General features: G+C 45.4%; 1 protein-coding gene across 1 annotated transcript in view; it reads left to right on the forward strand.

The window, feature by feature from the left end:
- The first annotated feature begins 2,166 nt into the window (after positions 1–2,166).
- LOC144693282 (calpain-3-like) overlaps positions 2,167–22,994 on the forward strand; it is a 168,230-nt gene continuing 147,402 nt past the window's right edge. The window contains exons 1-2 of the mRNA XM_078563022.1: positions 2,167–2,287; positions 2,533–2,813. Coding sequence (XP_078419148.1) covers positions 2,562–2,813 — 252 coding nt within the window. The 5' untranslated portion in view covers positions 2,167–2,287; positions 2,533–2,561. The remainder of the gene's footprint in view (positions 2,288–2,532; positions 2,814–22,994) is intronic.

The following is a 22,994-nucleotide window of genomic DNA, read 5'->3' on the forward strand; positions in this document are numbered from 1 at the left end:
CATGCACTCTCTCTCACCAACTCAGCCTTAACAGTACACAACTGCTTCACATGCCCATAGCAAAGAATTACAGACCTTCAGTTGTCTCTTTGAACCTTCTTGCTTCTTGCAAGCTGTTCTCACTTTAAATTTGCTTTCTGCAGCTTTTGTCTCTTTAAATCTGAAGCTTGAAGCCTTTCTCTCTGCCCCTCACTCTTAACTTCACTCAACAGGATCTTTTCCCAGGTTCCTGTCCTTCCTTTGACTACAAGGCCTCCTTTGGACTTTCCCCTCTTCCATTTTCCTGCATTTTGGGGGTTTTTCTTTGCCTGGGACCTTTTTGTTCTTTTGGGAAATCTGCAGTTCCCTCTCCCAGTGTCCAGTCTCTCTGGGGTCCTGGCTTCAACTGAACTTAAAACTGTAGTTTCTTTAGTTCTGTGTGTATGTCTGTGGGAGGAACCTGCCTATCTGGCTTCCCTGTTGCTAGGCAACAGCACTGTTTTTCTACTCTTGTGTGTTTACCTTTACCTTATAGCAGTCGTATACTCCTCATTAGAAATGCAAGCAGCCTTTTAAAGTGAAACTAAAACTCCATCTGATCTTTCTTAATACACAGATACAGAAATACAAATCAAACTTAAACTTTAAAGCTCAAAATCTCATTCCTAACACCCACAAATACAAATGTAACTTACTTAAACTATCTCTATTTCCTAACACCATCCAAGTCCCTCCTGTCGTCCTGGACAAGCATCATGTGCAAGTTTCACTCCCTCCGATCACTCTCAATCCTCCCCCTCTCATACTGGAGCCCTTTAGAATTCTGGTAGCTATCCCTGTCCTCCGCCTGAACCATTTTCTGCTGATCTCCCAATGCCCCGTGTTGACCTTCCCATCTTGAGGCCCTGTGCACAGACCTACCGAGAACCCCCACATGAGACCCATCGAGTGCCCTCCATCGTAGTTACCAGTTCCCCATTTACAGACTGTAGATGCCTCCCTGACTGGGCCATCTGTGACCCAGTACCGAGCCACCATCCCCAGAAGTGAAATGTATGAGGGACTGACCATGCCCCGTGCACCATGCTGTACACAACTGACACAGCACAAACAGGCCCTCTCCCTCCCTGGACTAGGACTGAGACAGGCATGCCAGGCACAACCTTGTAGCATGCCCCAAGACTGCCTCTGCTTTCAGGCCCCGACTACACGGTACGCACTACACCAGGACTGTCTCTGCTTTCTGGTCCCGACTACATAGTGTGCACTGCCCCAGGACTGCCTTAGTCTTATCTCCTTACCTCCTGTGTTCCTTTAAACCCCCCCAGTCATGTGTCTCTGTCCATCCCTTCCCTCCTGTGCCCCTTTAACCACCTCCCCACCCCCAATCGTGCATCTCTGTCCACCCCTTCCCTCTGCAGCCCTGGCATGGAGTTGGAGCAGCCGCGAGCGCAGCGGAGTGAAAGGTAGGTGACTGCTGTACGCACAAACCTTGAAGTCGTGAGTGAAGTACAGCTTGCCATCTGTTATATCCGGCCGTGATTCACAATGGTATAATTAGCCACCGGCATGGCCATTTGATTTGGAGTGGGGGTGTGATTCAGGTGAACTGGGTTTTTAATGAGCATTCATGAAATACAAAGGCATGCAAATGCAGTTCCTGACATGGCATGGTGGGCAACCTGACCTGCCATGAAACTCAGGAGCGGAAAATTTCGATCCATTTTCATGCCATGGCGGGAAACCGACTTTTGGCTGTACTCCAAGTTTTCCGGCCCCGCCAACCACGATGTCCATCACTGGCGAGACTGGAAAATTCCATCCACCCTCTCATCCCCTCCACTATTTAGCAAAATTATTGAATTAGTGTAAGGGTTCCTAAACAAACCTTGCTTAAAAAATTTGCTGAGTATCTGCCAGTTGCCAGTATATTGTAACCACAGCACCTTCAGGTGGAGGAAGAAAAGTTGGGGAAAAACAGAAAAATCCTGCTAAATGAACACAGATCTTTCTCAGTTTACGTAATCCTGGATAAGGTTGGCTTACAAAATCAAATAGAGTGGCCAGAAGGCACAGCCTCCCTAAGTTTATTTTTAGTATTTGATATTGCTGGCTTCACTTCTGCAAAACAACCGGAACAGCTGCAAGCCCCAGAGAGAGCAAGAGAGAGAGAGACAAGGATCAATTCGGGAAGATTCAACAAACGTATTGCTCAACAATTGGACGATTCTTTGATTTTTATTTTAATTATTGAACAGAAAACGATAAGGAAGGCTTACTGAGATCATACAGAACAACCTTGGGTCTGGTGAGGAACCTGGAACCAAAACTTGTTTAAAGACCCTGGTGCCACTCAAATGTGGTATTTAGTGCCAGCCTAGCAAACAGTTTATGCCTTCTTGGTGAATATTTGTCTGAAAGAAATTGATTAAATTGTTTTGATTGCATTTATAAGCTGCAAGAGCAAACAGTCAATCTATTTTCCTCTTTTATGAAACCAAATACAATTTTCTTCCTGCCTCTGTGGTCTGTAACTTTTTCTCTTATTTATAGATTCTTTTCCTCCACTGTTGTGAAATCCTATGATTGTCACCATGCCTCATGTCATCAACTCAGTGCAGAGCCGATCTGAACAGGCCGGCAAAACTGCCCTGTATCCTATCATCAGTCGTAACAAGAGTGGTCTCTCTGCCAAGAGTGAAGTTTTTCAGCAGCTGAAGGAGAAGTGCCTGAGAAAAGGCGTCTTGTTTGAAGATGAGGAATTCCCTGCCAACGACTCCTCACTTTTTTACAGCATGAAAATGCCCTTCAAGCTGGAGTGGAGAAGACCCCCAGTGAGTGGACATGCTGTTTCTTAGACATTAATCCAGTGGCACAGTCTGTGGGGGTAGCTTTGTATTTAGTCTGTTATAGTGTAAAACATGGGAAAGCCTCTAAGTCTAAGATAGAATGTAGATTCAGGTGTGTGCTTCATATTGGATCGCAATGTTTCCCTGATGAAAGGTCTATTTGTCTGATATTATTTACTCCTCTTCTCTGGTTCTGTTTCTCTCAATGTATTTGAATGGTTAGCAGCTTGTTTGCAACTGCAATCAGCTACATTAATGGTTCCAATTTTTACGACCATCCTGTTTTTATTGTTAGACTGTTTGGCCTCGATATTTTTAGGGAGGTAATGAAGATGCAGGGGATATGGAAACCCTGCTGATCTTAATGGCTGACCCTTGTTAGCATATTGTAGGACTGGCTCTCGCTGCCTGGCAGTCGGCCACAATGACAACCTGGCTAGTGGATGGGAGGGACCACTGGTGTCAGGAGACCACAGCCAGGAAATCTTCCCATGGGGAAGGGAGTACCAGCTCCAGGTAGCAATCAGGAGTAGGGAAGGCTGGGGGATTCCTTAAGCGGCCTAATGGGAGCATTCCTTCTCCTCCTGACCCATAGGAATGCTGAAAGAGCCACTTGCTTTGGGGAGCTAGCAGCTCCCCACTTGGTTCAGCTGCTGGGAATCCCACAGCAAGGGCTTTTCCTTCATTTATAGTGAAATTTATGTATGTTCAGTAGGCCCCTGCTTGCCTTTTTTGGGACCCCGATCTGTGGGCTGGTTTTTGCGCTTAAAATTGAAAGGGACAGAAATGGGGTCGGGTTTGGGCAGCCCGATTCTGATATTTTAATCTCATCTCCAAACACACTCCCACCTATCAGGAGGCAGTGGTTAAAATTGAGGCCTTTGTGTTTTTTTTATAAATTGTGGACCAGACAGCAAAAATTAATTTACTGTCATTTGATGGATTCCCATCAAACTGGAAGTAAACTCGCCTTAATAGCTAATCGGCATTCCATCCTCCAAAAAATATTTCCCTATTAAATGAAGGAGTGAAGATAAGTATCTGATGGCAGGTAGATTCAGTTAATTTGAGATGCCACAGCAAGTACTTCTTGGATTGCTGAGAAAATGCTCCAGTTGAAATATTCACTGGCTTTGTGTTTTGTATCCTTAAGTATAATTATGTGCTCAGAGGTAATGTGATACAGTGGAGCCTTGGGCAGTAAATTTATGATCAACTCTTTTTTTGCATCCATGACAAAATTAAGCAGCTGTCATTTAATTGTAATATAATATGATAAGCTGTGCTTTATCATTAATTCAGTCTGTGAATATTTTACAAGCTTTTATCTTCATACATTTTATTACATTCGTTTCTCAAGGATCATGGGGTGGTGAAGCTGAGGGGCTTGTGTGAAGGGCCCTTGAATGTTCTTGATGCCCAGAGAATTACTAACCCAGCTCTGACTACCTTAATTAACACTGGCTTGTTGTCATCGACAAATAAATCTCCCTTACACAGTCATTCCAATACACCATTAGGGCTTTAGTGAGAAAAGATCTGGGGCGGAATCATCCCAGATTTGCACTAGGTGAGGTAGCGGTGGGAAAAATAATTTTTTACCTGCCAGCTGCATTGGCCATTTTTCACGCCGTATCGCCCCAATCCCACCTTATTAATCATGCAGTCCTGGGAAACACGTGATTTGATGGGGGGGTGGGCTCTCATTTGTTTGCCACGCCTTCACCTCGCCACTTCCTCATGCTGAGTGGCATACAGCCACGCACACACCTCTCAGCGCTTCCACCCCAGGACTGCTGCACATGGAGACATGGCCCCGAAAGGCAAGAAGACTGCAGCCACCCCCCTCCCGATTCAGTGATGCATTCCTGGAACGCCATTTGACACCGTGGAGGCCCGCCGTGATGTCCTCCACCCATGCTCTGGCCACAGGAAGTCCAGCAATCTCACCACTCTGGCCTGGTAGGCAATGGCAGTGGTGATCAGTGCCAATGCTGAATAGAAAGAGATTGGCCATCCAATGCAGAAAGAGGATGAATGATCTCATCCATGCTGCCAGGGTAAGACAACCATCTCATCACTCTAAACTCACACACTCAAGCTTATCACACATTCACTGGCATCTCACTCACAGCCAGTTCAAGGGACATCACCACTCACTCTCTAAAACACACCCTCACATCTCCATCTGGCCTCATCTCCTCTGGAGACTGTCTGTTCAGCCCCCACCGTCTTGAGGCCACTTGCACAGATCAACATGTGACTCCACACAGACTGTGGAATACCTCCTTTCCCAGTACAGCCCTCACCCAGCAGCCTCTTCCTTTCCCCAAGCAAGCTCCAGGTCCGCAGCTGTTGAAAAGCTATCCTTGCCCTTTGGCTGGTCTGGTAGGTAGAGACCTGCCCATGAGCCCCCTAAACGTGACGCGGTGCTGGCTACGAAGCCTGATGCTGATGACTGCGAGTGCTGCCTGAAGCAAGGTAGGCAAACCAATCTCAAAGACCCGAGCAAAGTGCAGCTCGACAGGTGCATATCGCTTATGTACAATTGTGAAACGCATCAGCTTGCAATCACGCCGATGTGCTCGGATGATCCAGCGTGGTGGAATGATTCCAATGAGCTGGGCTTATAATGACATGCAGGTGTATTACAATAAATTTCCCGATGTCCGATGGTGAGAAACGCAGCCTACCATTGACGGGCAAAGCAGACAATTGCAAACTGGCTTCACAACATTGTGAAACCAATTTTTGGCCTTCTTGCCATATTGTCCGCTCACAAAGCCAAACACGCCCACGGCCACGGGCACGGAAAATTCCGCCCCTGGTCTCAGAAGATTCTGAAGTAGATTCAGTGTGGGAAGGAATTAGGAATAGCAAGAGTCCGAAAATGCTGGTGGGAGTAGTTTATATGCCCCCAAACAGTAGTTATACTGTTGGACAGAGCATGAACAAGAAACTATTGGAGGTGTAATAAAGGCAATATAATAATTATGGGGAACTTTAATCTTCATATAGCTTGGGACAATCAAATTGGCAAGAGTGGTCTGGAAGGTGAGTTTATGGAATGGTTTCATGACATTTTCTTGGACCAATATGTTTTGGAACCAACTAGAGATAAAGCTACCTTAGATCTAGTATTATGTAATGAAGCTGGGTTAATTAGTAATGTCATAGCAAAAGATCCACTGGGAAATAGTGATTATGATACCATTGAATTCCTGAGGTTAAATTTGGAAGTGACATCCTCCAGTCCCAAACAAGAATCCTAAACTTAAACAGAGCTAATTACATACGTTTGAGGGGAGAACTTGCTAAGGTAAATAGACTATAAGTTATGGCTGTAAATGAATAGTGGGGAAACATTTAAAGAAACAATTCAAAACATCCAACAAAAATACATTCCATGGAAAAACAAAAACTTAGAAAGAGAGACCCTCCGTGGTTCACTCAGGAAATTAGGGATAGGATTAGATTAAAAGAAGAGGCTTACAATATTGCAAAATCAATAAAAAGATGTATTAGTAGAATATTTTCCTGACAGTTTCCTGGAGCAATACATTGTGGAATTGATAATGGATAAAGCTATCTTAGATCTAGTATTGTGTAATGAGGCAGGGTTAATTAGTAATGTCACAGTAAAAGATCCACTGAGAATTAGTTATCATGATACCATTGAATTCCATGTTAAGTTTGAAAGTGACATACTCCAATCGCAAACAAGAATCTTAAACTTAATCAAAGGCAATTACATGGGTATGAGGGAAGAACTGGCTAAAGTTGATTGGGTGAATAGACAAATAGGTATGGCAGTAAATGAACAGTGGGAAACATTTAAACAAACAATTCAAAATATTCAACAAAAATATATTCCATTGAAAAACAAGAAGTCAACAAGAAAGACCTACCTGTGTCTCACTCAGGATGTTAGGGATGGTATTAGATTAAAGGAAGGGGCTTATAATTTTGCAAAAACCAGCAAAGGGCCACAAAAAAGTTGATAAAAAGGGAAAAACTAGAATGTGAGAGTAAACTATCCAGAAATATAAGAGCTGTTATAAGCCTATAATAAGTAAGTGAGTAGCTAAAGTAAATGTTCATCCCTTAGAAGCAGAGACAGGAGAAATTATCATGAAGAATGAGGAAATAACTGAGGCATTGGACAAATACTTGTGTCTGTCCTCACGGTAGAAGACACAAGTTGCAGACCAAAAATAGGGGATAACCTAGAGGCTAAAAATTTGAGGAAATTAAGGTAATTACTATCAGCAAAGAAAAAGTATTGGAGAAATTTAAGGAACTAAAATCCGACAAACCCCCGGGATTTGGTGGTTTCCAACCTAGGGTTCTAAAAGAGATAGCTGCAGTGGTAGTGGATGCGCTAGGTATGATTTCCCAAAATTCCTTAGATTTTTGTACGGTCCCATCAAATTGGAAGTTGGAAAATGTAACAACGCTTTTCAAGAAAGAAAGGAGAGAGAAAACAGGGAACTAAAGGCCAGTTAGCCTAACTTAACTCATTGGGAAAATGCTGGAATCTATTATTAAGGAAATGTTAACAATACACTTCAAAAAGTATGATAAGAACAAGTCATCAGGGGTTTTACAAAAGGGAAATTCTGTTTGACAAATTTATTTGAGTTTTTTTGAGGATATAACCAATAGGGTAGATAAAAGGTAGAATCAGTAGACGTGGTATACCTGAATTTCCAAAAGGCATTCGATAGGGTGCCACACAAAAGGTTAATAGGGGAGATATGGGCTCAGGAGTTTGGGGTAATATATTAGCATGGATAGACAATTGGTTAATAGACAGGAAGCAGAGGTTGGCATAAACGGGGCATTCTCAAGTTGGCAGACTGCAACTAGTGGAGTGCTGTAAGGATCAGCTACAATCTATAATGACTTAATGACTTAGACAAAGAGACAGAGAGGAATGTATCTGAGTTTGCTGTTGATGCAAAGCTAGGTGGAAAGGTAAGCTATGGGGGGGACACAGAGAGGCTGCAAAGAGGCATAGACAGGTTAACTGAGTGGGCAACAAAATGGCAGATGGAGTATAATGCAGGGAAGTGTGAAGTTATTCACTTTGGTTGCAAGAATAAAAAAGCAGCATATATTTAAAAGTTGCGAAACTTGTAAATGTTGATGTTCAAAGAGACTTGTGTGTGCTTGTACAAGGAATGCAGAAAGTTAGCATGCAGGTACAGCAAGCATTTAAGCAATTAGGAAGGCAAATGGCATGTTGACCTTCAGTACAAGGGGATTGGAGTACAGGAACAAAGAAGACTTGGCATTGGCTAATATTGACATCAATAGTCTGATCTGCAATGTTGGTGCTAGTGGTAATGCAGCAACTGTTTCCACTGCTGCCCCTGTTGCTGCTGAAGAGAAAAAAGAAGAGAAGAAACAGGAGGAATCTGAAGAGTCTGATGATGACATGGGCTTTGGTCTCTTTGATTAAATGTATCATGATTGTTACAGTTAAAGCTATAAAAACAAAGAAGTCTTACTACAATTGTACGGGGCCTTGATGAGATCACATCTCGAATACTGTGTGTAGTTTTGGCTTCCAGATTGAAGGAGGGATAAATTTGCATTGGAGGCAGTACAGTGAAGGTTCACTAAATTGTTCACTGGGATGAGGGCATTGTCCAATGATGAGAGATTGAGTAAATTGGGCCAATATTCTTTGGAGTTTAGAAGAATAAGAGACAACCTGGTATTAACCCAGCAGCGGGTGTGCCTGTTGCCACACTGCGAGTATGACATGCAAACCTGTCCAGGGACTGACCCCGTTCAAAGGCACTCAATGCCTGATCAAGGAGCCTGGCATCAGGAAGAGAGCCCTTCCCTTGCTGCTGACCTGCCTACACTCCTGTCACCTGCAACCCCTACCCTTTGAACCCCCACCCCCACCATCACTTACCTCTGGCCTGGGATGCTCCAACCCCTCCCTGGTGGCTTCCAGTCTCTGATTGGTTGGCTGCTTTTGGTGGGCAGGACTTCTGACCTCCAAAGTCCTGATCTCGTGAAAGGCCTGCGGTGCCCTCTCAACTGCCTGATTGGCTCGTAATATGGTTTCGCAGCCAGCAGCTGAGACCTCCTGTCACCTCCATAAAATCCCCCCTTTTGTGTTTATTCATTTTAAACCTGTGTTTTCCAGTCCTGTACTAAAAATATGACATTGGTAATCCCAGGCTTAGGAATTACAGATGGCAAATGCACCTCTCACTGTGTCATTGAATTTTTTGGGGAGGATGGTAAAAATTGATATCGCTAGCAATAAGGAATAAGTATAATATCCATCATACGAACATGTGAATTAGGAGCAGGAGTAGGCCATTCGGCCCCTCTAGCCTTTCAATAAGATCATGGTTGATCTGATTGTGGCCTCAATTCCACATTCTGCTGACACTTGATAACTTTTGAATGTTTGACACATAGGTATTAGTGCATTTAAGGGACACAAAGTTAAAACACTCACTGTCTTTCACTGAGGACGAAAATCTGACCTTTAACCAATGATGCGTAATGGAATGTGGAATTTGTTTGTGGTCAAACAGTGGAGTCAGTCTCTTATCTTTCTTTTTCTGAACAGAGTGCTTACATTGTTTTAAAGGCTTCCATGGTCCAGGTTAATTCTGAACTTGATTACATGACTACATTTACAGGATGAACTGCTGATTGTCCCAAAAAAAAGAGAGATCTCCCCCATCCTCTAGATCAGTAAGTGTAACATTCTGAACGTTAAAGATCCACAAGAGAGGGAGTAAAAAAAAATCATTAATTTCACTAATAATTACATAGTATTTACAGTAGGAAAACACATTTGATTTGAGATTATTATGAATTTCTTCACCTGCCATTTTAAAAATGGCTGTCTTCCATTTATTTCAGCCCCCCAAGGGCATTTACAAGTTTGCCCTTCTCCTCCCCCAGAGGTGCTGACTCTTCCTGGCAGTCTGGCCATTCTCTATAGAGGTTCAGGCAGCAGGTGCCAGAAGGCTACTTAAACGTGGAGGCCACAGCAGCCGAGTCTAATTCTGACTGTTGTCGATACACATGCACACCAATCCCAATGGAATTTCCATTGGAACTGCTTCATTAAAGGGGGCAATCCTTCCTGTTCTACGGCCTAACGGAGAGTAGAAAAAGCCAGGCAGTATTTGTACCATTTCCATGTACTACATCAAATGAAAGAGACACAGTGATAATTTGAGATATGTGCTGCCTTTCTGAGGCATTGCGTTGAATGTTGATGACACAGTTTTAAGGTTTTTGCGCTAGCTATCCTCTCAGATTTAGTTTCACTGGCCACTCCTATAAATGGACCTCATATTCCCCTATGATCTAGAGTGCACCTTTTACTGCCCAATGTCAAATTGAATGAGCGATTTCCATCTGGGGATGGAAACAGAGAATCTAAAATATATAGGGCAGAATTTTATGTTCCCCTGCCGGCGGGTTTGCAGGTGGGGGTGAGGGCATAAAAATTCCTCAGATGGTCTTCTCACTGGCCTCCTGCCCACCCTGACATCTCCTCAATTTTATGGTCTTCAATTTTCAGGCTAGCAGAGAAGGATTTCAGCAGTGGGGTGGGGGGGTGAGGGGGGGCATTCCTGGAAAGCGACCCTGCTCAAGCCTTGGGGAGGAAGGGGGTGGGTGTCTCCATTAACAGCTTTCTTTCAACATTGGGCTTCCAATCCATGCCCCCCCCTACATAAGGTCTGCCCCCCCGTAGGTGCTCACTCCCCCTGGTCTCTCCACCAATACCCCCAAACCCCTCTGCCCACACCCCCACTTCCCCTTCTCATCCTGAGGCCCCCATACTCAACTAATCCTGGACTCCGGGACTGCTTGTAGTCCCAGTCCTGTCTACTGCAGCTTCTGGCACTACTGGGGCTCGGGAACTGCTGGCCAATCAGATTGGGTGGCAAGTTTTTTAGGCGGGACTTCCTCCAGAATGAGGAGTGGAAGTCCTATCTCCAGCCAAAATGGCTGCAGTATTGGGGATGATGAGTTCTTCACCGATGCTTTGAGTGGTGGGCCGGGAAACTCCACCATCTGAAAAATTCTGGCCACATAGAAAATGACAGACAGAGAAAGATACATTGGCTCAATTAGCCTGTCCTATATAATTGTGATGCCTTATCTTAGCTCATCCAGGAGACCATTCTGACCCTCATTAATATTACAAGGTATTTACTGCTTGTAAGATGTGATCTCCACCGCAGTAAGAAATAGGCCTAGCTTTCATCTGATGGAATTAACCTTTACTCCATCTACATGCAACAATAATATGGGGTATGCCCCTTTCGAAAAAATGAACTGAAAAGTACTGCATCAGCACTGAAAGACAGGTTGCAATTTCCAACAAACAGATAGTTATTCAACCAGTACATGAGTAGCATAAAGTTTTCACAATGAAATTTGTCAATCTGCTATGTTTCCTTGTTATGAAAAATATTAAGGATGTAACTTTACTACTTCTTAAATATCAGCTCACCTGTCTAGCTAATTTATTCAAGTGTCTGTTCAGACTTAAATTATAGGTAACTGCTGTTACAGTAATGAGGTTTATAAAATTATTATAAACTGCCTCTTTAAGAGACTGTCGCTTTAAATTTAGGATAAATGAAGGGAGTCAAGTGACCTGTTCTGCAGTCTGCCTGATAGTAAGCTTGGATAGTTTGATTGTTAGAGATCAGAGGAAGGCTTGGATTATTTTACTGAGAAGGTGGTGCAAGATATTTATACTTAAAGGCAATAGCAGTAGTCTCTGACAATACCATGAGTAAACTTTAAGTCTCCCAAAGTCCCAGAAAGCTGTTATTGGTATCAGGTTATAAACACTTGTGCTGTAAATGGTCCAGTTACTTCTAAGATGAAAGGGAGTTGGGATCACAGCCTAATTAGCATTTCTACTTAGATACAATGCCGATGTGTTTCACATTGCCATAGGAAAGAGGGCAGAGGAAACTATTTTTGAGATCAGGTTACAGGCTTCCCTACAAATCATGGAATATCACAGGCAGACAATTGTTTGTTTGGGTGGTCTACAGCCATCTGAAACCTAGAGAGCAAGGGATAGAGTCAGCTGGTCCTGCACCCAAAACAGAGAAAATGCTGACTCTCTTGTTCACCATGCAGAACACGGGTGGGAACTCTCACTCAGATCAAGGTGACTGAGTTTGTGAGGATTTAAAGTAATCCGGAGGAGTCACCTACCTTGGGCTAGTGGAAAGGAATCTACAGTGTAACCCTCACAGTGAAAGTCAGTCCTGGGATTAGAAGTTATCGAGTTGAGAAAGTAAAAAGGAAGCAACCCATTGGGAGCTAGGAGCAACTGCAGACTATTTCCAAAAGAACTGTAATTCGGTGGAGGGTGCAATGTGTGATAAGTAAGAAGGAGAATATACCTTCCAATGGGTTGCTTTCTTTTAACTTTCCCAGTCAGATAACTTCCAATCCCAGAACTGCCTTTCACTGTGAGGGTTACACTGCAGATTCCTTCCTACTAGTTAAAGCTAGGTGAATCTTCCAAAAGATGTAAGCAAAAATAAAAGCAAAAAACTGTGAATGCTGGAAATCCAAAATAAAAATACCTGAAAAAACTCAGCAGGTCTGACAGCATCTGCAGAGAGGAACACAGTTAACGTTTCGAGTCCATATGATTCTTCAACAGAACTAAGGAAAAATAGAAGAGAGGTGAAATATAAGGGGGGGGGGGTTTGTTGGGACAAGTAGAGCTGGATAGAGGGCCAGTGATAGGTGGAGATAGCCAAAAGATGTCATAGACAAAAGGACAAAGAGGTGTTGAGGGTGGTGATATTCTCTAAGGAATGTGCTAATTAAGGGTAGAAAGCAGGACCAGCAAGGTACAGATAGCCCTAGTGGGGGTGGGGTGGGGTGAAGGAATCAAAATAGACTAAAAGGTAGAGATAAGACAATGGATGGAAATACATTTAAAAATAATGGAAATAGGTGGGAAAAGAAAAATCTATATAAATTATTGGAAAAAAAGGGGGGATTGGAAAGGGGGTGGGGATGGAGGAGAGAGTTCATGATCTAAAATTGTTGAACTCAATATTCAGTCCGGAAGGCTGTAAAGTGCCTAGTCGGAAGATGAGGTGCTGTTCCTCCAGTTTGCGTTGAGCTTCACTGGATGTGTTTAGTCATAGGGCGGAACCGCTGGCGTCAGGCATGTTTAGTGGCATGAACAGACAATATTGCGAGGAGGCCAAAAATTAGTTTCACAATGTCATGAAACCAGTTTGTGATTGTCTGCTCAGCTCATTGATGGCGGGCCACGTTTCCTGCCACTGGATGTCAGGAACCTCATTGTAATACATCAGCACATCATTATAAGGCTAGCCCGCTGGACTCATCCCCACCCCCGCAACCGCTGGATCGCCCATCACACTGACGTGTTTTATAACAGCATATAAAAGTCATGCACTTGGCAGGCTGCACTTTGAAGGGAACTCGGAGGTAAGTGGACAGTAACGTTGTGGAGCACTCACGAGGGACTACACGCTTGAGGTGACTTTGGAGGGGGGGTGGTGGCAAAGGCCGCCCTGCAGTTGAGGAGACTTTAGGGGGTGGAGGCAAAGGCTGCCCTGGGGTTGAAGGTAGTGCACAAGCACATGCTAGGTGAGGGTGGGGGTGGTCGAAGGAAGCGGCCATGCATTAGAGACACCTTGTATCAAGTGACCACTCCTCTGCAGCTGAGACAGTTGAGGTGCAGCCGCGTTGATATGATTAGAATCGGGCCTCTAGCTTATCTTCCCACTCAAGCAACGCAGAGGCATTAAAGTGCTCCACAGCTTTTCATCCCTTGGACACAGAGTGCAAATTAATGAGCGTTTTAGTGGACTGCAGAACAGTTGGACAACTGGGCACGTTGTACAATCTCCTTGCGAAAGCTGGCCGTGGAGCAGTCACTGGTGGAGGAGCTAACAGCCCCTTGCAATATCATCAACCTGGTTTGGACCAGTTTCACTCATGGTTCAAGCTAACAGTGCAGCTTTGCAGTGTGGGTTAGGAGAATGCCTGCACCTGAGCTGAGAGCACAGAATGCAGTCCAGTGGGAAAAGCTGCTGCCAATCAGTCAGGTGGAGTGGGGCGGAAGAAGGTGAGTTTTCGGGCAGCCATGCAGTGCACTAACCTCTGGCCATCCAAGTGGTGGCCAGCATTCTCCGGGATGCGTTAAGGGGCCTTTAGACTTAACCAAAAGAGGTTCTTAGTACATCCATGCTAACCCATGCATCTCTCTCTTTCATCTTACAGGAGGACTACATCAGGATCATGGAGTCTAATGAACTAGCTATATGCCTTGTGGCGAACAGAAAGTGAAGGCGACGGAGAAGAGAGCGACTGAGGTGCCTGGCTGTGCAGAGGGAGGAGCAGCACCCTCTGGAAGAAGGGGTGGCTGGGGCTCTTGCACACACCACCAAAGAGCCACAGTGAGCCGTCACTGGTTGGCACCTAACTATAGATCCTGCCTTTCATTCCTGCAGATGACCGAGAACCAGCGAAGACTGCGCATGTCTAGGGAACTGGTCAGTCACATCTGCCAGCTGCTGCAGGATTTGGCGCCATGTGGACATGGAGAGCATCCACTGCTAGCGGCCGTGAAAGTGACAGCGGCGCTTAATAATCTATGCCAGTGGCTCCTTTCTGGGCTCCACAGGTGACCTTTGAGGGATATCACAAGCCTCCATCCACAGATGCATCTATGAGGTCACGGATGCCATCTTCGTGAGGGCACACAACTTTGTGCATTTTGCCTGGGACCAGGAAAGCCAGGATGCAAGAGCGATTGGATTTGCCCAGATCCTGGGTTTCCCACAGGTGCAGGGTGTGATTGACTGCACAAACGTGGCGCTCAGATCTCTGTCGCAATATGCGGTCAACTATGTCAATCGCAAGGGATTCCACTCACTGAGTGTGCGACCACCACAAACGCATCCTGCAGGTCTGCGCACAGTTTCCAGGGAGTGTGCAAGACTTCTACATTCTCAGTCGGTCACAGGCCCCTGGAATCTTCCAGGGTCCACAGAAGCTGCAGGGATGGCTCCTCGGGGACAAGGGCTACCCACAGAGGATGTGGCTGATGACACCCGTGCAGCATCAGACTGCAGCAGAGCGAAGGTATAATGAGGCTCATGCTGCAACTCACAACTTGGTGGAGCAAATCATCAGGATGCTGAAAATGAGGTTCCGATGCCTGGACCGATCTGGTGGAGCCCTGCAATATAGTCCACAGAGGATGTCACACATTGTCATTACCTGCTGCGCCCTTTACAACCTGGCAATGAAATGGGGAGAGGAGGAGATGCAGGAGCTCGAGGTCTCCTCCAATGAGGAGGATGTTGACAATAATGAGGGTGAAGAGGTCCTCGAAGGTGACGACGACAGCGATGATGCCCATGCACTGGCCAGATGAGGCAAACGTGTTCAGGAAGCCCTGATAGCTGCTAGATTTGTGGAGGATGATGATGACATGCATAAGATCCTCACATTGCATCTATGAACATTTGACTCCAGTCTGGCTTATGGCAGCACACACATCCTCTGTGATAATGCTCCTGTCATGGAGATGCAGTGGAGGCCTTGATAGTCGTTCAACTGCAGGAGGATGACGATGACACACATTGAGGACACCTTATAGATCTTCATGTAGCCTCTGAGAATGTCTGACTCCTGCCTCTCTGAGGGCAGCTCGCTTGCGCTCTGTGATCAGGGTCATATCATAGAGACACAGCCATGAGACTTTAAAAGCATCTGATCCTTTGTCCGCCTTCAGCATCTGACCTCTTCAGGAGCACAGCGTCACTGGTCGCATATGCTGAAGGGATGGGAGCCAGCCCGACGTTATAGGTGCTGAGAGCACACAGAGAGAATGACAGAACTCTATGACGCCTGCCCATGACATTCTGGCGGCAATGACAAGGACTGTCGAGGTGCAGGCATCAGTAATTTGCCCAGGGAGTGTGAGGCCAGACCATCACTTTGGTCTGAAGGTTGCACAAAGGGAAGAGGCCCTGGAATGAGACACCTGCCTTTATCTTGTACGGAAATGTTTCTCATCTGAGTGACACAAATACTGCTCACCAGAACAAGGAACCATAGGCAGGGAGACATTCTTGGGAGTTTATTGACAATAGTGAACAGTATGTACAAGTGATTAACACCCGTGCCCAGGCTGTGCAACTACATCTTCTTAACTTTCCAAACTCTGCCACTGTGTCTTGGTGCTCCCTGGACATCCACAGTGGAGGTGGAGGCAGCCTGCTGACTGCTACGCCCTGTCTGTGATTGTCATGAAAATATAATAATTCTCAGGTTTGCACCTGCTGATCCTCCTTTCTATGGGTGCCCAAGGGCCCCTGGTTGACTCCTTGAGGAGAAGGGGTAGCTGGAGTGAGATCAAGCTGTGTGCCACCCTTCTTGTGTACACACTGTTGGAGGCCAACTATGGCGTCAATGGAGTTCAGCCTGCACAGCAGTGCAGGAGCAACAGCCAGGACCAAGGTCTCCGTGGTGGTTGCCATCCTACCAGTGTTGACTTTGGTGCGATGGAATGTCGGCACTATTACCTCAGCCTGAAGGCAGACGGACTCCTCCGTCGTGCCTTGCAATCTGAGGAGCGCAGCGGACATTCCTCCCTGATGTTCCCAAGCTTGCCTTTGCAGCTCCAGCAACTGTGACTTGACCGAGTCCAGAGGCTCATCATCTGACTTGGACTCAGCAAATCTCTAGCCTCCGGTAGTCCTCGGAGTGCCGGACACCTGGGAAGTCCCTGCTGCCACCTGCTGTGGATCAGAAAGTGTGATGTGCTCACCAGATTGTGATCCCGAGGCTGTCCTAAAGCGAGGCCCCAGTGTCTCTGCGCTGCTGGAGGTTGTGGGTGAGCACTGTGACGGGACTTCAAGGCGAGTACCTTCAGATTCCTCTTCAGAGGTTTCTTCAGGGCTTGATTGAAGGCCCTGGGTCGTGGACCCTGTCGGCTGTTTGGCAGATGCGCCTGTGAAAGCAAGGAGAGATAATTATTGCATGGCAGTGATCTATGAAACAGGACACCATTCACAGCATGGTTGCCTGATGGATGTTGCACTGCTGGATCCTCACTTGGTAGAGCAGCGCTGATCTCACCATCAGCGCAGGAACGGTCCAGATCCTTGCCAGCCAGCTGGATGGCTCTGTTTTCAAAGTTCGTGAGGTCCTTGATTTCGGGCAATGCTCCACCGGTAAGCAACCTCTCCCTCTTGTTGTATGCCAGCTTGTCCTGCATAAATAGAGATGGGAAGGATGTAAGCAGCATGCTTGCCATGCCAGATGATAAGCATGCCTGGCATGTTTGGGTGGGTGAGTGGTCCCATGGATGTGATGAGGACAATGAAGGTGTGTGTGAGAGAGTGAGTGGTGATGTCCCTTAAACTGGCAGTGAGTGAGAGCCCTGTGAATGTGTGATGGGTTTGTCAGTTGAGAATAATGAGAGCGTGACTTACCCTGGCAGAACGAAGGAGATCATTCATCCTCTTGCAGCACTGGGTGGCTGTCTTCTTTTGCAGGGCGTTGGTGCTGACCACCACTGCCGCTGCCTCCCTAGCCTGATTATTGAGGTTTCTGCCCATCCTGCAGCCAGAGGAAGGGTACAGGACATTATGGCGAGCCTCCACTGCATCCAAAAGGCACTCGAAGGACATGTCATTGAACCTGGGGGCTGCAATCTTTTTGCCTTTCAGGGTCATGTCTTCTTTGCAGCAGTCATGGGCTGGAAGCACTGAGGGGTGTGTGCACGGCTGGACTTTAAATATGGTGCCCGACGCGATGAAGCAGCGAGATGATGACGTGGCAGGTGAATGAGAGCCCGCCTGCCATGGGAACGGCATGTTTTCTGGGAATGCATAATTAATGCGGCGGGTTTGGGACAATATGGCATGAAATGCCGCCATTGCGTCTGGCGGGTGAAACGTTGTTTTGCCTGCCTGCTACTGCATTTGGTGCAAATCTGGGACGATTCCACCCATAGTGTCTTTTCATTATTTGTTGCAGTAAAAGTTTTAATACGTGAAACCTTGCCACGTCATTCTTTCAGCTAATAACTGGTAGATAATTCTCTTTTTAAAAGTTATCATCTCTACAGAGATCCTAACACTTCATATTGCTGCCTGCTAGCACATAGCTCACCTACTATCTGAGAGTCAGAAAAACAGAAACAGAGAGAGCTCCCTTAAGTCTGTGAGAAAGGGCGGAGCTTATCCTATCAAGCTGTTCATCACAGTTAGCATGAGCCGCTATTTCCCAAATGTCTACCCAGCTATTCAAATGGAAAGGAATTTTGTTTTGCTACCTAAGCATTTTAAAAGTGCTCCACCTACAATAGCCTGAAATATTTGAGATTGTACACAATGATCCCTGTTTTGAATAGCTTATTAATACTCTAAATTTTTATAGTAAGGGCCCTGGTTGCAGACTGCTGACTTCTTGTTGACAGGAAGTTCTGACTTAAATTTACAGAAGTATTAAAAATTGAAATATCCTGTGACAGCAACGCAGGCAATGTCCATCTGTTGTTGATAAATGAAGAGAATAGCAGCTAAACAGAACTGGAAGGACTGGAACTGATCTAAACGCAGGCAAATCTTTCAAGACGCCCAGGTGGGGTAAGAACAGAATGGGAGCCCATGTCCAGCCATCATAAGATCCAATAGATGTGAATGCACTGAATGCTTCTGCACCACTATAAGATGAGAGTCTTAGTTGCCATCTCTTAGATCTTCAAATGCCAATCACTAGATCTGGCCTAGAGGGTATCAGTTTGGAGACAACTATCTGTTGCATCTTAAGAGGTGCCTCATTTTCGTTTATTACTTCTTTAAATTGACGACAGATTGAGAATTTGTTGTGTGATGGATTGTTGTGTAAACCCGATCGGGTCCATGCCGCCATTTTACTTGGGTAAGCCAATTAAGGCCTGCCCAGCGTGATGCACGCCCGGAAGCACTGAGCACTCCGTGCGGGGGCGGTGGGAGGGATTCCCTGAGTTGGGACCTGTGCTGTTTCGTGCATGTGCGCGAAAGAGCACAAAAAATCTCCCTGAGGCATAAAGGTGCCTCTGGGAGATTAGTTTAAGTTTTAAACATGTAAATAGAGAAATTAAAACAATTTAAAACATGAGCTGGGACATGTCAATGAACTTTAAAAAAAAAATTTATTCTATTTTTAAACACTTAATGAAACCTCATCCCGCCCATGGATGAGGTTCCATGAAACATGCGAAGGCCGCCTGAGCTCTTCGTCTGCCCGCCAACCTTAAGGTTGGACGGGCAGCATTCTTAACTGCTTTAATTGATTTCTTAATGGCCTTTATTGGCCGTTGACATTTCAGCGGGCGCACAGCCAACTCCGGGGCACGCCTGCCGAACGAAACATTGTGACGACGTCAGGATGCACGCCTGATGTCATCGCGTGTCATTTTATGCATCAGCAAGCGGGCCCCGCCCCTGCTCGCTGACCTGAAAATTCTGCCCAATATTTTTTACATAGGAAGTTGGGGTTGAGAAGCAAATAGCTGTGTTTGTATTCTTAATTGTTAAGAAGTAACAAATCACTTCAATTGGTAACAAGGATGGGATTATCATTATTAAGGGTTTGAGAGGCTTTTGATCCAGCCGCTCTGGACTTTGTAATTTATGTCAAGTAAATGGAACAGTTTTTCATTGCGAATGTGATTGAAGAGGAAAAGCAGGACTCAGTGTTTCTTACAGTCATCAGAATGAAAGATTTCACTTTACTGAGAAATCTCATTGCTCCTGACAAGCCAGCAGATAAAAGCTTTAAAGAACTTGTGGATGTTTTGAAAAAGCACTTCGACCCCAGACCAGCAATTATTGCCTAGAGCTTCAAATTTCACCGAAGAGAACAGCATGAAGATGAATCAGTTTCCCAGTTCCTGGCTGAGTTGAGAAAATTAGCGGAACATTCTGACTTTAAAGGTTACTTGGAAGAAGTGTTGTGCGATCGCTTGGTTTGTGGACTAAGAAAGGAAAGAATTCAGCGTAGATTGTTAGCGGAGCAAGAGTTGACACTGAAGAAAGCGTTCGAGATTGCGTAAAGCATAGAAATGGCAGATAAACAAGCTGGAGATTTGAAAGCGCATTCTAACAATGCTGAAGTTAAAATGGTAAAGTCAGGGCATGCTCGCGTTCAAACACGTTACCGCTGTAATGGAATAGGGCATAATGCAGAAGCCTGTAAGTGGAAAACCGCAGATTGTCGCTACTGTGGAAAAAAAGGACACAAACAGCTTGCATGTAGATTAAAGGCTGATCACAGTAAAACAGTACCACCAAGAAAAGGGCATCACGAGAAGCACACAGATAGTTGCTCTTGAAAATAAACGGGCAGTTTAAAAAGATGCATTACTTGGAAACAAAATACAAAAGTAATGCGAGTCCAGACAAGATAGAAAGTGAAACTAACAGCAACAATACAGAAAAGCAAATTGTATTGCATTCAGCGTGATCTGAAACTAGATGAAGGACTAAAAGTTGGCATTGCCTTAAATGGTAAAATGGTTGAAATGGAGGTTAACACTGGAGCATCTGTTTCTGTTGCTTCAGAGAAGACATGGGAGAAAATTTTCAAGAAATGACTATTGGAGAAAGCCCTCCCCCAGCTTAGCACCTACACTGGTGAGCTTGTGAATATACTTGGAAAAATGACCGTTCAAGCTAAATATGGAGATCAAATAGCAAGGTTGTCACTTTTCATTGCGAAAGGGGATTGTCTTATCGCTCATGGGCAGGAACTGGCTAAATGAAATTTGGCTGGACTGGAATAAAATAAATAAAGTGCATTGCAACTTCATGTTGCTGTCCTTGATAGACAAGCATACTGATGTCTTTAAATAAGGTCTTGGAGTTATTGAAGACATTGCAGCTAAACTTGCTGTGAAGGCCGAAGCTTCTCCAAGGTTCTTCAAATCATGTACACAAGGTGACAGAAAATCAAGCAGGAACTAGAACAACTTGAAAACTTTCAGGTAATTGAGAAAGTTGATTATGCAGAGTGGGCAGTTTCAATAGCCCCAGGAGTGAAGGATGACGGGTCTATCAGAATATGTGGTGACTATAAAATCGCCATTAATCCTTTCCTGGAAGTGTATCAGTACCTGATACCAAAAATTGAGAACCTGTTTGCTGCTCTAAATGGAGGTGAATTATTCACAAAGCTTGACCTATCACAGGCATTTTTGCAAATGCAGTTGAGTGAAGAGTCCAGGAAGTATACAACCATCCACACACATGGAGGTTTATATCAATACAAATGACTACCATTTGGAATCACGTCATCACCAGCCTTATTCCAGCAGGCCATGGACAAAATACTGCAGGGCCTACTGGTGTAATCTGCTTCCAAGATGACATGTTCATCACTGTGAAAAACCTCCCAATTCATGGAAAAACCTCCCAACTCATTTAGAGAACCTAGGCAGGGTCCTACGTAGACTGGAAAAATACGGCATCCACTGTAAGAAACCCAAATGCTTGTTCCTGAAGACCTCAGTGGAGTACCTGGGACATGTGATCAACAAAACTGTCCTCTCAACCTCACCCAGAAAGGTGGAGGTAGTGGTGAATGCATCACAGCCCAAAAATGTTGAAGAGCTTTGTATGTTTTTGGGACTTGTGAATTACTACGGCAAGTTCATTTCCAGCATGGCTACCAAGGCTGCACTGCTGAATAATCTGCTGAAGAAGATTGCAAAATAGGATTGGTTAGCAGCCTAACAGGAAAGTTTCAAGGAACTTAAGCAAGAGCTCACTTCTGCTAAAGTCCTGGCACATTTCAATGACAAGTTGCCTGTCAGCCTGGCTTCTGATGCAACTGGATAAGGTGTTGGAGCTGTCATCTCCCACACATTTCCTGATGGCAGCGAAAGGCCCATTGCTTATGCCTCATGCACATTGTCTAAGGCTGAACAAAATTATGCCCAAACTGAGAAGGAAGCTCTTGTACTAATCTATGGAGTCAAGAAGTTCCACCAATATTTGTATGGGCGTAAATTCACGTTAATTACAGACCACAAGCCTTTGACATGGTTGCTTAGCCCAAAGTCACAAACCCCGACACTTGCCGCTGCACGTCTACAAAAGTGGGCACTGATCTTATCTACTTACCAGTACAAAATTACATTTGGCTCTACTGAAAATCATGGAAATGTGGACGCACTTTCCAGACTTCCATTACACCACAGCTCCACAAACCAAAGTGAAGTCACTGCTTTTAATGTGAACCAGATAGACATGTTACCTGTTAAAGCAGATCAAATTCGACTTGAAACGCAGAGGGATGTTGTGCTCTCCAAAGTTTACCTGTACACACACAAGGGCTGGTGTGTACCTCAAGAAGACTTCAGTAAGCAGACTGGGGCTGGAAAGAACGAGACTTCAGTGAGCAGAGTGGGTCTGTAAAGAGCGAGACTTCAGTGAGCAGAGTGGGTCTGTAAAGAGCGAGACTTCAGTGAGCAGAGTGGGGCTTAAGTTTAAGGAAATGGTCTTTTAATTAGAAACAAACAAAAAGTATGGCAAGGGAGCTCAGCCCCGTGTGTTGTACGGCCTGCAGCATGTGAGAATTCTTAGACACTCCTTGCAGTCTGGGTGACCACATGTGCAGGAAGTGCCGCCGGCTTGACCAGCATGAGCAACGGGCTTCGGAGATTGAGCATCAACTGGAGACACAGCAGTGCATCTGTGAGGCTGAGGGTTACGTGGATAGCACGTTTTTAGATGTGGTCATTCCACAGCTTAAGGAAGGGCAGTCAGAGAGGGAATGGGTGACCACCAGTCAGAAGAAGGGAGGCAGGCAGGTAGCCAGGAAAGCCCCAGAGTGCATCTCATTCAAGAACCGTTTTTCTGTGTTGGATAACGGTGAGGGTGAAGGTTCCTCTAGAGACTGCAGCCAGAGCCAAGTGGCTCAGCTGCACAAGCGGGGATGAGTAAGAGTGCAAGAGCAATTGTGGTAGGAGACTGAATAGTGAGGGGTGCAGACAGGCACTTCAGCGGCCGTAGATGTGACTCCAGGATGGTGTGTTGCATTCCTGGTGCCAGGGTCAAGGATGTCACAGAACAGCTGCAGGGCATTCTGAAGGGG

The sequence above is a fragment of the Cetorhinus maximus genome, chromosome 18, assembly GCF_964194155.1.
Source record: "Cetorhinus maximus chromosome 18, sCetMax3.hap1.1, whole genome shotgun sequence".
NCBI lineage: Eukaryota > Metazoa > Chordata > Chondrichthyes > Lamniformes > Cetorhinidae > Cetorhinus > Cetorhinus maximus.